The 14990-nt window shown below is 39.4% G+C and overlaps 1 protein-coding gene across 1 annotated transcript in view; it reads right to left on the minus strand.

Annotated features, from left to right (window-relative positions):
* Window positions 1–1098: 1098 nt before the first annotated feature.
* Window positions 1099–14990, minus strand: part of get3 (guided entry of tail-anchored proteins factor 3, ATPase) — a 45834-nt gene continuing 31942 nt past the window's right edge. Inside the window, exons 6-7 of the mRNA XM_060899035.1 lie at window positions 11113–11310; window positions 1099–1257 (exon numbers count right to left, since the gene is read on the minus strand). Coding sequence (XP_060755018.1) covers window positions 1129–1257; window positions 11113–11310 — 327 coding nt within the window. The 3' untranslated portion in view covers window positions 1099–1128. The remainder of the gene's footprint in view (window positions 1258–11112; window positions 11311–14990) is intronic.

Consider the following 14990-nt stretch of genomic DNA (forward strand, 5'->3'; position numbering starts at 1 on the left):
GGGTGACATCAAAAATGCTGTTTCTGAGGCAAAACCAAGAAATGCAGAGGAATTGTGGAATGTTGTCAAATCATCCTGGGCTGGAATACCTGTTCACAGGTGCCAGAAGTTCTCAGAAACCGTGGTTATACAACTAAATATTAGTTTAGTGATTCACAGGAATACTAAATCCTTAAGATTTTTTCAGTTTATACAGTAAATATTTGGAGTTTGTAATGAAAAATGCAGACACTGCTATTTTTTTGAACAGCCCAATGTTCATTTTTCTTCATTTTCTGTAAAGTAATTAAAATATTGATACATTTTTCTTCATGTTTTGATGTAGAATATAATGTGCATTGTTCCCAATGCATGGAAATAAAAACTATTATAAGGATTTTGAGCTTTACTCACGTTTTTAAACACACTGCTATTATTTTGAACACAACTGTATATTTAACATCGGTTTATTATTTATATACGTTTGTTCGGGACAGCAGGAAAAGATTTTGACCAAAATGACTCAAAAGGAGGAAAAAAGGATGTGGTTTCATTTTCCTTTTTGAACAGTGCTCTTCTGCTCACCACGTGTTAAAAATCCACCACTATTTACCACAAGCATGTTTTTGTTTTTTTTCTCCTTGTTGGGCACAATCACTTAGGGCTCATATATTACATCACACCATCTGACAGTACAGCACAGTACACCGCCTACTTGTCAAAGTTATAGAAAAACATTGCACGTTTCTGCTATCGGCTACGTTCTCAGTCACAGATCAGAGACGTTTTTTCATCATTTCTCAAGCAGGTTTTATACCCAGATTTTACACACAATAAAATAAATCACTCGATGGTTTTTAATGGAGAATAATAAGGAATGGCTGAGAGTAAAATAAACAACCTCTGTGTGAGAAATGAGGCAGAAAAATAGAGTGTGATGGAGAGACAGAGAGAGAAACACTCACACAGAGACACAGGTGTATGCAGTGTTTATGAGCCTTTATAACGAAGCTTTCCAGATCTGATGAGGAGGAGGATGAAGATGTGTTGCTGCAGGGTCTGAGAGGGTTAATGGACCAGTGGAAGGTTTTTTTTTTTTTTTTTTTTTTTGTGTGTGTGTGTGTGTGTGTGTGTTTAAGGGAAGGTAAGTCACTTATTGGGGGGATTGTAGGGCTCCAGGAGCAGTTTGGAAAACGTGTTGACTTTGTCTGCTCCTCGAACCTCATGAGGCAGTAGAGGCAGTTTGACGATGTGGAAATCCTCATACAGGTCCTCCATCTGGGGGGGGACAAAAAAAAAAAAAAACACACACACACACACACACACACACACACAGTTAAATGACTGAAACCTAAATCTTAATCACAATTTGTTCTTGCTTACATTTCATTTGTGTGGTTTATGCAAATTAAATTAGGGGTCGACCGATAATCTGCCTGGCCGATATATCGGGCCGATATTCTGCATTTTTAGGGTTATCGGTATCGGCCATAATTTCCACCGATATGCCGATAACATGCCTTTTTGCAGCCATTTCGTTCCTAACGCGACCGTCACTGCACGTCCTTTCCTGCACTCGCCTCTGAGTTCAAGAACACGGTCCCGCCCACCACCACATCTGATTTGTTTGGTACAAGGGATACAGCCAATCGGCGTGAACTGTTTCAAGGCAGCCGTATGGGCACTCGGGCAGAAGCAGATCCCACTTCAAGGTAAGGACACGCTGCTTTTGCTACAATAAGTCACAAACACACAAGCTGCAAAAGCACAACATCATTATATGTTTACATTCTTCATCTACTACTCGTTAAAATTGTCCATTTGTATCTGTGTAGCCAGGCAAACTTGGCTTACGGAAGGAAGCACTTGAATTAGCCTACAACCAACTAGCCTCGCTGAAACTACATGTAATGTTGTCTGTAGTAAGCAGTCCCCAGCATAACGTAGGCTGCAGTCATTTTTAAATCCCCGTCTGGAAACGTTGTGAATGTGTCAGTAGTTCTACTCAAACAGTAGAATGACAGCCATACAGAGAGGTGGTCAAGGGAAGATGAAATAAAACGTAGTGTTTGTGTTCTGTAGGCTAGCGCAAGCCTACTGGCTATTTGTTATGGTGATGAGTAAACTTCATGACGTGACTCGTGCTCAGAAAGCGCATTGCACTTGTATATGTTAGGTAACTTTATAAAGCGCTATTTGAACATTTAAACAAGCCAGGTGTGACTAGTATTTATAATTCTTGCGCAAGTGATTCTCCTCGCTAGCGCTTCTGATTCGGAAAGCGATATACTCTTAAAGGAGCAGCCGCTCCTAATAGGGAGTGATAGCCTACTTTATGTTTGATTTTACTTTTTAAAAAATGCTGCAGGCAGCTCCCTACACTTGATTTGTGATTTAAAAACTACTTGAAGTTGGTAAGTCTTACTTAGTTCTTAGTGTAAAAGAATCCAGAGTGTATTTTCATTTATTTTCCACTGAAAATGGTGAGCTGTAATATAGTAGGGAGTGATTTATTTTTTTTACTGGTGAATATTTTATTTTATTATTATTTTATTTCTCATTTTATTCTAACTAATGTTTGACTTTATTGTACAAATGCTGCTGGCATCTCCCTGCACAAAATTTCATGTTCAAGTTTACAATTAAACATACATTTCATGGATATGAAGGTCTGTGTCAGTGTGTGCTATGTTTAATTTCATGTGAATTATAATGTTTACATTTATCGGTTGCACATATCGGTTATCGGCATCCCAATTCCATAATAATCGGTATCGGCCCTGAAAAAAATACATATCGGTCGATCCCTAAATCAAATCAATCAAAGAAAGAAAAAGCAGATCCATGGACTAATTTGGGAACCAATAATGAACTTCCTGATCGTTATAATACTCGTTTTATGCTCTTTTTAAGTAATCGACACTACACATTACCAGAACCAGTGAAAATGTTAAACAGCATTTCAAATTCAGTACAAATATAGTCGATTAACCAAAACATGGTGTCTGATGTTTGCGTCTTTGTTCCTAATACAAGGCTTAGGATAAATAATGAAATGATTCAAAGCCATCTAAAATAATTTAAGCCAAAACTTCAAAGTGAACACTAAACACGATTGTTTTTGAGAGCAGCCATGACAGACGAGCAAATCACTTCACTCTCGCCCAATAGGGAGCCATTAAAGTCAAACAAAACCCAAAAATATACGCCGTTTGCGGATCATGGCAAGTGCCCTGATGTGCCCTTCGCACATTTAAATTAAAAAAAAAAAAAAAAAAAAGTGCTCGGAGGGTACAATATCCCCCGCTGGCAACTCAGCCATAACTCTGGTAAAATGTGACTGAATTGAACAAAATTGCAATATGCGTATTACCGACATATAACAAAGAATCCTGCCAAGTTTCGTGAAATTCCTCCAAAAATTGAGAGGAGCTGATTTCAGAAGAACGTACACCCGCAAAATTGTCAAAGGACAAGTTATTTAAATCAAGGGTCAAAACTCTGGGAAAAATTTCACACAGGAATTAAATCGCAATCTGCGTATTACCGTCATATAACAAGGCCTTTTACCAAGCTTTGAGAAAATCGGCCAAAAATTGTGAGAGGAGTTGATGTCAGAATGCGAGCACACCTTCATGAAATTGTGAAAGTACAAGATTGTTAATCAAGGGCTGTAACTCTGGGGAAAAATGCGACCGAACTGAACAAAACAATATGCGTACTAACGACATATAACAAAGAATCCTGCCAAGTTTCATGAAATTCATCCAGAAATTGTGAGGGAAGTTGATTTCAGAAAGCGAGCACACCTTGATGAAATTGCCAAAGTACAAGTTTGTTGATAAGGGCATAACTCTGGGAAAATTTGCCCAAATTAAATTAAATTTCAATCTGCATATAACTGTCATATAACAAAGCCTTCTGCCAAGTTTGGTGAAATTCCTCCACAAATTGTGAGAGGAGTTGATTTCAGAAGAACGTACACCCTCATGAAATTGTCAAAAGTTATTTAATCAAGGGTCAAAACTCTGGGAAAATTTTCACAAACGAAATTAAATCGCAATCTGCATATTACCGTCATATAACAAGGTCCTTTGCCAAGCTTCAAGAAATTTGTCCAAAAATTGTGAGAGGAGTTGATGTCAGAAGGCGAGCACACCTTCATGAAATTGTGAAACTACAAAGGTTGTTAGCCAAGGGCTGTAACTCTGGGAAAAATGTGACCGAACTGAACAAAATAACATACTAACAACATATACTACCGTTCAAAAGTTTGGGGTCACCCAGACAATTTTGTGCTTTCCATGAAAAGTCACACTTTTATTTACCACCATAAGTTGTAAAATGAATAGAAAATATAGTCAAGACATTTTTCTGGCCATTTTGAGCATTTAATCGACCCCACAAATGTGATGCTCCAGAAACTCAGGCTACATCCACACGACAACGGCAACGAGATGTTATTTAAAAATATATCGCGTCCAAATGGGCAACGATCAGTAAAATATCAGGTCCATATGGCAACGCAACGCTTGCTGAAAACGATGCAATACACATGCCACACCTCTAGGGGCGCTGTAAGACGGTCCCTTCGGAGACACCAGAACAATAGAAGAAGTAAGGACGCATGTGCATAAACTATTATGCGCGAGACTTCATATTAGCCACAAAGTCAGGAAAATCTGTTCGTAAAATTACATTATAATGACCAAATACAATGAAAAGTATTTTTCCAGTCTCACCTGTGAAAGGTAATCCCATGTGATCTCGTTTGGACGGTAAACCTGTTGGTACAGTTAAACGCAGCACATGAATCTTTATTCTCCGCTTTGACCTATCCAATATGGCGGCGAGGATGACGCATGATTCTACGCGGAAGGCGGCGTCTTTAATGGTCCGGAATAAATTGAATGCTACACGTTGATGGATTAATTTGTTGTTTCTCACCTGTGAAAGGTAATCCCATGTGATCTCGTTTGGACGGTAAACCTGTTGGTACAGTTAAACGCAGCACATGAATCTTTATTCTCCGCTTTGACCTCTCCAATATGGCGGCGAGGATGACGCATGATTCTACGCGGAAGGCGGCGTCTTTAATGGTCCGGAATAAATTGAATGCTACACGTTCATTCATTCATTCATTATCTCTAGCCGCTTTATCCTTCTACAGGGTCGCAGGCAAGCTGGAGCCTATCCCAGCTGACTACGGGCGAAAGGCGGGGTACACCCTGGACAAGTCGCCAGGTCATCACAGGGCTGACACATAGACACAGACAACCATTCACACTCACATTCACACCTACGGTCAATTTAGAGTCACCAGTTAACCTAACCTGCATGTCTTTGGACTGTGGGGGAAACCGGAGCACCCGGAGGAAACCCACGCGGACACGGGGAGAACATGCAAACTCCGCACAGAAAGGCCCTCGCCGGCCCCGGGGCTCGAACCCAGGACCTTCTTGCTGTGAGGCGACAGCGCTAACCACTACACCACCGTGCTGCCCGCAATGCTACACGTTGATGGATTAATTTGTTCTTCTATGCCCTTTTTGAGGAATGTATTGTCGGACTTAAACCAACATCTGAAGAGGTGAGATCGCTCTTTTTTTTCCCTATTTTTGCTGGCGGGATTGACTCTGCCCTAAGGGCAGAGTCTCTCTCTCTCTCTCTCTCTCTCTCTCTCTCTCACTTTGCACCATTACACAATAAATATTCACAGTGAAAATATTTTGTAAGCGCGTTTCATGAACCAAGTTATAGGATTTGTTGACAACTCGCATCGAGTTCGTTACACTTCTACCCGGCGTGAAGCACATGTGGTTGTGACATCATCGTAAACAAATCCGTTCTACTCGTGGGCAATTCCATGTAAATGTCAACCTCACCATGCAAAATTAAAGCAACATGTAATACATCAAAACCACTCCCAGAGATATCACCTAGGCCTGTATTTTACAGATGTGAATAAGTTGAACCAATTTGTAACCAACCTAATATTTCACTGTCAGTCTCTTTCTTATAATGTAAAACCCAAGCTAAAATCAACTTTGATCATGTACAATTCTATATTATTGCCACAAGCCACAGAAATGTATGCTAAAATCCACAAAACAGCAAAACAATAGCCATCCTAAATATTATTTAAGAACTTTGATAGTTTTAGCTGATATTTAGAGAGTTTTTCAAAGGGTTATGGTGGTTAAATTGCTGATTTTCTAAACATACGCCATGTCTATTTCAGACGCGTCACATCCATAACGGAATTTCGTCACATCCATAACGCTGACTTTTCCTTCTGAAACTCTGCATGAAATACAAAATATTTTAAACAAAGATTTTTAATATTCACCTTGGACCCCTCTATCAAATGGATATCTCCATTTCGACATTAGGTTTACAATTTCACAGAGTTTGATAAAAATGTACAGTCACCCAAGAAAAGTGATACTTTTTCTGTCACATCCATAACGCATCTTTTATTGGCATTTTCTGGCATGCCCTAGATGTACTATGGGAATTGTTCTTGTTCTATCACTTCTCCAGTATGGTACAGCCTTAAAATATGCAACACCTGTTTAAATACTGGGAGACAATAAAACATGCACTGGGTCATTTGTTGCCATTTTGAGTTCAAGTGTCACGTCCATAACGCTGGAATTGCTCTCATCCAGACGACTTCACAACGGCAACGTTGCCAGATCTTTCCACTCTGGAACCCGTTCTCAAAAAGATTGCGTTTTGGGCACCCAAAACGCCGGTGCCATGTGGACGCCAGGCCTAAACGATAAGCAATTGTATCGGAGTCACCTGAATCCGTTGCCGTGTGGACAGGGCCTCAATCTGCTCAAAGGAAGGTCAGTTTTATAGCTTCTCTAAAGAGCTCAACTGTTTTCAGCTGTGCTAACATGATTGTACAAGGGTTTTCTAATCATCCATTAGCCTTCTGAGGCAATGAGCAAACACATTGTACCATTAGAACACTGGAGTGAGAGTTGCTGGAAATGGGCCTCTATACACCTATGGAGATATTGCACCAAAAACCACACATTTGCAGCTAGAATAGTCATTTACCACATTAGCAATGTATAGAGTGGATTTCTGATTAGTTTAAAGTGATCTTCATTGAAAAGAACAGTGCTTTTCTTTCAAAAATAAGGACATTTCAAAGTGACCCCAAACTTTTGAACGGTACTGTATAACAAAGTATCCTGCCAAGTTTCATGAAATTCCTCCAGAAATTGAGAGAGGAGTTGATTTCAGAAGGTCAGCACCCTTCCCGGGATGGATGGACAGACATCACATCACAACGACATGATCCCTTTTGAAGCCTTTTGGCCAGCAGGGGATAAAACTTTTAAAATGGATAAACTGTTATAAAGTTATGATTTTGCTAAAAATAGCCTTTTGTGCTGAAACCAGGTATCCATCCATGATGTTACCAGTTCATTAGTACATTGTTTACCTTCGTTACACAGAGCCATCAAATCAAGGCTTCGAATTCTTTATATTATTTTAAATAAATAAATAAATAAATAAATAAAATTAAAAACCTCGCCAGGCACCACTGCGCTGTGTGCGCACTGGTTCAAATGGGTTATATTATACAGAGAAAGAACTTCACAGTACTGTGATGTGTGTGACAAAGGCTTATAATTCTTAAAAAAAAAAAATTTAGAAATTTTTGTAACCGTATGATTTTTACTGGCAACAAAATCCACGAATCAGACTTCACTTTTACGAAGGTTTAAAGTGCATATCACGGGTAAATTCAGGAGCAAGATCAATGTAATTCTCCTATTTTGTATTAAACTTTGGTCAAATATCTGTCACATTTTGTATTTTATGCAATTTTTTTTTTTAACCTTGTGCAATACCAGGAAAATTCAGTTGAATTCAAGCCATTTGAGGCGAATTGGTCCGCCTCTGAAAAAACTTGGCGTTTGGATTTCCCGGGAAACATTGATTTTCGTGACGTCGCGTGCGGGACGCCTCCTTCTGAATCCTACGTCAGCGCTGGTTTGTTTATGAGAAAACGACCTGGTGGTTTTCTGCAAATTTCTTCAACGTTATCGCGTAATTATTAAAATGGTTAACAGATGTATCGTAGGAGGGTGTAGCAACACCAATCATGATGGGATTAGTACTCATCGTTTCCCAAAAGACCGGACAATGAGAGAGAAATGGGAGCGCTTGGTCTACACAGGCTGTGCACTGAAACCGTGCAAAGCTCGCTCAGCCTGCTGGTGCTTCCGCAGGTGACGTCACGAATCTGGCTCCAGACTCCCTTGGGATTTTTCCAGACGCGTTTTATTTTTTTCTGCTGTAGACAGATGACCTTGTGCAAAATTACCCTTCTGGATGAGTGTGTAAAGGGACATACTTTCATATAAAAAAAAAAAAAAACTAAATTGGTCCAGAATACGCACTTTAAATCTCACACAGCTAGATAACGCATACGCAGTACTGACACAGATACTAGTCAACAAAGGTCTTCGTCATAGCAACGTGATTCTTGCCGTCTAACAAGATCATTTTTATCATCAGTGAATCTAAAAAAAAAAAAAGCAGCATGTCACATAAAAATGATCGGGTTTATTTTTTACACATAAATGCTTGACACTCGGGCGTCTTTAGGGTTGTTTACGACAATTTAGAAATGATGTGTCCACTAGAGCCCCTAGCCTCAGTGATCCATGTGGGGTGTGAGTGACGTCACGATTTGTCCTCAGAGAGCGATATCTGAACCTTGGCGAGTGCAAGATGTCGGCGCCCAGGGACATGGTTTTTCTTTTAAAATAAAATCTGTACACCGGGACAAATATGAACAAGAAGACTTGAACATGTCTTGTATGGATATTATCTGTGAGTATAAAGGAGTTTATTTTTGGGTTTTGTTCATTTTTAATGGAGTCCATTAAACTCCACCTCCTGACGTTTAAAAGCGTATTCACTGCCAAGCAGGAAGTCTGCGAAACCTCAATCTCTAAACAAAATTTCTTGATGAGGGTTCATTTAAATGAAGATTTATGAAAGGGAGAGGAAAAAAAAAAAAAAGAAGATTGTGGATGTTGTACAAGGACTGGTTTATTCATATGTGCACGGGCAGGTCACGTAGGTGCACATAAAACTGAATTTAATTGAATGGGCAGAAAATTAATAAATTGTTTTATTAAATTAAAAATATATATATAAATTTAATTTTATATATTTATATATAAACACTAATGAAAATGTATTACATTTCTAATTTAATATTCATTTTCAATTTAATTTTATATATAATTTATTTAATAAAACAATTTATTAATTTTCAAACTTTTAATTTAATAATTTTACTAATAATACATTTATATATGGGTCTGTCTCAGAAACTGGGTACTGTGGGGGTCCCCCACTAAATATACTCTCAGTCAGTAAACTATATGGTTTTGAATGGTGATGTTGGTTTTAATTTGAAATAAAATGATGAAAGAAATAATACAGATAAAACTAAATCTTTGATGTGAATACTCTATTCAGGATTTGGCAAAAATTCTGCAGATTTGTGGAAAAATGGCGGCTTGATCTGGGACATGATAAACGGTCGACTGCATCGCTTTCCCTTAAAAAGGTTGCAGTCCACTGAAAAGTCTACAGTTATCACTAATTGTATTTTAAGCTGTAACTTTATCCACCTAAGGATTGGTGCGCTCACAGAATAATCATAACCGTAATAAAACATCATGCAAAATATTTGATCACCATTGCAACTCCATTTTCCGCAAACCCAAAACCAATACGATCGTGTGTTTTGATCTAAACGGAAAGCCTCAGGGTCGAGGTCACGACCTCACCAAAAGTAGGAACTTAAAATCACTACGCCATATAAACATTTAGTTATAAATCTGCGATGTTGTTTTTTAAAACGAAAGCTGAAAGTTCGGTATAGAATATGTTTCTTACAGAATATGTTACGATGGTAGCTGGTCTTGTATGAATTTCTGAGCTATAAAATGAGTTGTGGTCTATTTTTTACCGTAGCGTGTTATTTGTGTGCGGGGAAGGACACACATTAACAATTTGCATGTGTCGAATGGAATTTTCCACTCCAGCAGTTAGAAGTTGATCGTGTTTCCATTTGCGGTCTTTCTGTTACGCGGGTGATCTGTTCGGACGTTATCACTGAAAAGGTGAGTTTTGAGAGTTTTATTTTGTTTTAGTCTTGCAGTATAAGGCAATAGAATGTTTTTTTTCATCTTACTTTCATATTTCGTGGTGTTTGCGTATTTTTGGCCAATATTTTGCAACCATGGTCAATTTAGATCGAACTTTTGATAGAATCTCCGGCTAGTCGTTTTGCCCCGCCCCCGCCTCGCGCTCCGTCCGGTGCGGTAGTGATGTCCTGTTGCTCGCGCGCCGCAGCAGAGACCCGCGCGACCTTCAGCCGGTACAGTCGCTGTTCTTTTACCACCGCCGTTATTCTCATCTTTCCGGTGCGTTCTTGATTTTTCCATTGTGTCCTATTTCGCCATATCAAATACCCAAAATGTATCATATTATTCAAGTGAATAATCAATTCAGTCATCATAACTTGGCATTTTTAACCCAAGCAATCAAAAAGAGGAAATTTATTCAATATTTTCACTCATCTGTGAAGGAGGGGCTTTAATTCTTCATGATGGAGTTATTTTATACGGAAATCAATTTTACAAAAGCATCTGAATTGTAATCAAAACAATTTTCCACAGTGGAGGCCAGATAAAGCAAGATACTATCTTTATTCTTATTAAACATGACAAAAGAAACATTGAGTGTTCGGTAAATGCAAAAAAAAAAAAAGTTAAATTAGAAAAAAAAATTTGACCATAATGTCCCAAATGAGAGAGCAGTTTCTGAGACGGACCCGTCTACATATATATAAAATAAATCAATATTACTCTGAAACACTTCATAACAAAGGAAGAAGGGTCAAATCATGTGGTCAAGTTTCCGAGGACGCAATCTTCTCCTGGGGCGCTGGATGATCTACAATACCGTCATCCTTCACTCGCTCACCCACGAATAAATGAATAAATCTAAGCACTGGCATATGACTGGAGCTATAAATGCATTACATCATGTCTTACACAGGTAAAGTACACCTCACACACTCACCTGGTCCAGGTATTTGGACTGGATCTTGTGTCTGGCCTCACACATCTTGCAGGGTCTCTCGGCATCGGGAAACACCAGCTGGTTGACGATGATGTTGTGTGTGTCGATGCGGCACTTGGCCAGCTCCTGGATCAGCCGCTCGGTCTCGTACAGGGACAGGAACTCTGCGATGCACACGCAGATGAACGTCGTCTGCTCCTGTTTCGACGCAGCGGAGGGGAAACGAACAAGACGGATCAGAGCTCTGTTAACCTGGGGATGGATTTCTCAACAAAAAATAAATTTAAAAAATAATTAAAAAAAATAAACCACTCTTAAATCTAAAAAAATTCAGCTTCTGTATGGTTGAATCTGGGGGAAAAAAAATGAGTATATTAGTTTTAAATTTGCTACAAATAAATCAAAAGCATTTCCAGCTAAAATCAGCTCCTAGATATTTCAAGATATGCTTTCTATCACTGGAGATCACAATTTTGAAAATCCTTCACATTTTACGGACTTGATCTGCATTACATCCAGATCGCGTCAACCACAAAGCTCTTGAAGATAAAAAGCAGGTTTAAACCTGAAATCTTTTGAACGTAAAGGACATGAACCAGACTTTTTTTTTTCCCCTTTCCCTGTTTGTGTGTCCATACTCAGTGAAGTGACCTTGGGTGTGAGAAAGGCACTATATATACACACACCAGCCACTTTATTAGGTACACCCATACATCATGCAGATACAAATCAAGAGCCACAGTTAATGTTCACTTCATTCAAACATCAGGATGGGAAAAATTGTGATCTCACAGTGAAGTGTGACTTTCTTTCACTGTCGTATGAGTGTTGGTTTGAGTTAGAGCCCTGCACTCCCGTGGGAGTCCCGCGGGACCCGACGCAAAGCAGTGCGGCGCGGGACAAATTTTGAAAGCTCATTGCGGGCGCGAGGGGGAGTGCACAATGCGGGAGCGGTGATGAGCTGCAGTCCCGCTAACTAAAAACGTGTTTAAAATAAAATTTATAAATTATTAATTTAGGTCTATCATATATAATTTGTGCTGGATATTTTATTTGGCATTAATAAAAACATTTTAAGATGCCTAAAATTTGCGGATGTGGTCTAATCTCGCGTACGTTTCCGATTCCTTTCCGCTCTTCTGTGTTTGAGATCTCCGATCATGGCAGAAGAGCAGAGCTCCTCTAGTGAAGCTCACAGTGCTTCAGAAGTAAGTGCTGCTTTAAAAAGAGGTACATTTACCGTTAAAAAGTCAAGAGTCCTGAAATCAGACATTTGGAAGTCGTTCTCACTCGTATACGATGCAGAGGGAAATCAGCTCAGCTGCCCTTTGCTTGTTGTGATAAGTGCCAAAAGGTTCTGACATACAACGGCCATAAATCAGGTACATCAGGCCTGAATCGCCATGTATGTACTGTGTTAAAAGGACAATTGTTGGAGTTCAGAGGGAACAACGCAAAAGTGACAGATGCGTTGAAGGCAAAGACCGTGGAGAAATGCATTGATTTTGTTGCTGCGGACCTCCGCCTGTATGACAGCATTGCTGGTCGGGGATTAGTTCACTTAGCCCAACACTTAGTTGACACGGCAGCCACAATAGGCAAATTCGATGTGCGAGATATTCTGCCCCATCCAACAACTGTGTCACGTCATGTAGATGATGGGGCAGTCAAATTTAGAAGAGCTGTTGTTGATGACGAACAATGACAAGAACTTTCGTGAGAAATAACGCAAACGTCTGCATCATGCGGGATTTGCGGACGGGAGCGGGACAAAATATGGCAGGCGCGGGCGGGAGCGGGACTGAAAATCATAATTCTTTGCGGGAGCGGGACTGCACAATGCAGGAGCGGGACTGAAAATTCTGTCCCGTGCAGACCTCTAGTTTGAGTATTTCAGAAACTGATCATCTTCTCCTGTGGTTTTCATACACAACAGTCTCTAGAGTTTACACAGACAGAATGGTGCGAAAAACAAAACATCGAGCGAGTGAGAGAGGGACAGTTCTGCGGGTGGAAACAAACGCCTTGTTGATCAGAGAGGTCAGAGGAAAATGGACAGATTTGTGGTTCGAGCTGGCAGGAAGGATATCGTAACTCATATAATATGATCACTCTTTACAACCGTGGTGAGCAGAAAGGCATCTCAGCATACAACAGCAGAACACCACATTGGGTTCCACGGCTCAAAATTCGCGGTGGTCTGGTCGCCCGAGGTGACTTAATTTGTCATTTGGTGGGTAATTCCTGTCACTAGCCACCCCGGCTGGCTAGTTGAAAATAAAAATTTTATATATATGACGCAAAGATTCAGACACACCGTCAACTAAAGCTGCCACATATTAACAGAGCCTAATCTAGGAAATTGAAAATAAGGGACAGATCCCTCACTAGTTGTAGAAACAAGGGACAGAAAATATTAACATGGGTAAAAATATCCCTCATTTGTTCCAGTTAGTGGGGACAGAAAAATAAGTAATACATTGGTAGATATTTTCAAGAGTACATCTATAAACAGAACAGTTTTATTAATCTTTACTTTTAGAATATCATTAACATAATACTAAATTGAACTTTCAACAAGAAAAATTAAACAAATTACTCAAAAAAAAAAAAAACTAGCAATCATGTAGAATGTGTAAGATTACCAGGACTACAAAAATGCATAAAAATAGGCTTTACTGATCCAAATGCACCTGTTGGTTCAAAAGTTAAAGTGCAGAGAACCTCACAGCACAACATGAAGTTACCTTAAAATATAATATAAATGCCTCAGCTTTCATGTAAGAAAAAAACTATTAATACTAGTGCTGTGTGCAGGCAGTCTCTCCTGAAGACTAAATTAAACAATAATTATAAACTAATAAAATAAATGGCTCCGGCTTCATAGAAGAAAAAAAACAATTTGAATAGAATCTCACAGTATGATGCTGAAGCTGCCTAAACAATGGAAAATAAAATACCGTTTTGGCAAAAATGTTGGCATCCATTAATTTCTTGTATTAAGTAAAAAAATAATAATAATGTAAAGTGCACACAGTCCTTCACTGTAAACATAACACACTTTCAGTAACAGAATTTAAGCCTACATAAACACTGACTTGCACATCATGCAGTGTTGCCAGATACTGCTGACGTTTTCCAGCCTAAATATGTTCAAAACCCGCCAAAATGCACTTAAAACCGCCCAATCTGGCAACACTGCGCACATGCTGCTTCTCTTGAACGTATACACGGAAGTAAGGCAGAAGGTAGTTTGTCGACGTCACTGCAAGACAACGCCAACGATTGGTCAAATTTGCGGGAAAGTTGCGGTGATTGGATAGAATTGCAACACCGCCCTGAATTCGCGGGGATTGGTTGAATTTGCATTGATGGTGCAAATCGCGAAATCCTGGAGGGTCTGACTGTTATGTTTGGATGAGACAGATATGCCATGTGCTTTTGGGTATTTTTAAAACACTTCACACGATTGGTTGAGATACACTGTCTTCCGGTTCAGTGATCAATGATATAATAGTTCACAAAACTGTTTTACCCGCTAAATAAACCATTCGGAATACTTCGGTCCTTTCCGATATTTTCCGATTGGTGTGTAAACAATGTTGTATTTACCGCAGTGCTTGCTAGCGGGTGCTGACAAATTGATACACACAAGATTCAGTAAAACGCGACTACACGCTCTCTACTTATAAACGCGCGACAAAATGAATAGATACGCGATATCACTCTCGCGCCCAAAAAGTGGATGTGCGACAGACAGATAAAAAACTCATATTATCGCATATTACGCGCCCTGGATTAGGCTCTGTATTAAGCGTGTGCCGTGTCTGTGTTAATTGATGTGTTTATCGGCAGGACGGAAAACACCGAAGAATTCC

This window comes from Neoarius graeffei, chromosome 18 (genome assembly GCF_027579695.1).
Source record: "Neoarius graeffei isolate fNeoGra1 chromosome 18, fNeoGra1.pri, whole genome shotgun sequence".
Lineage (NCBI taxonomy): Eukaryota > Metazoa > Chordata > Actinopteri > Siluriformes > Ariidae > Neoarius > Neoarius graeffei.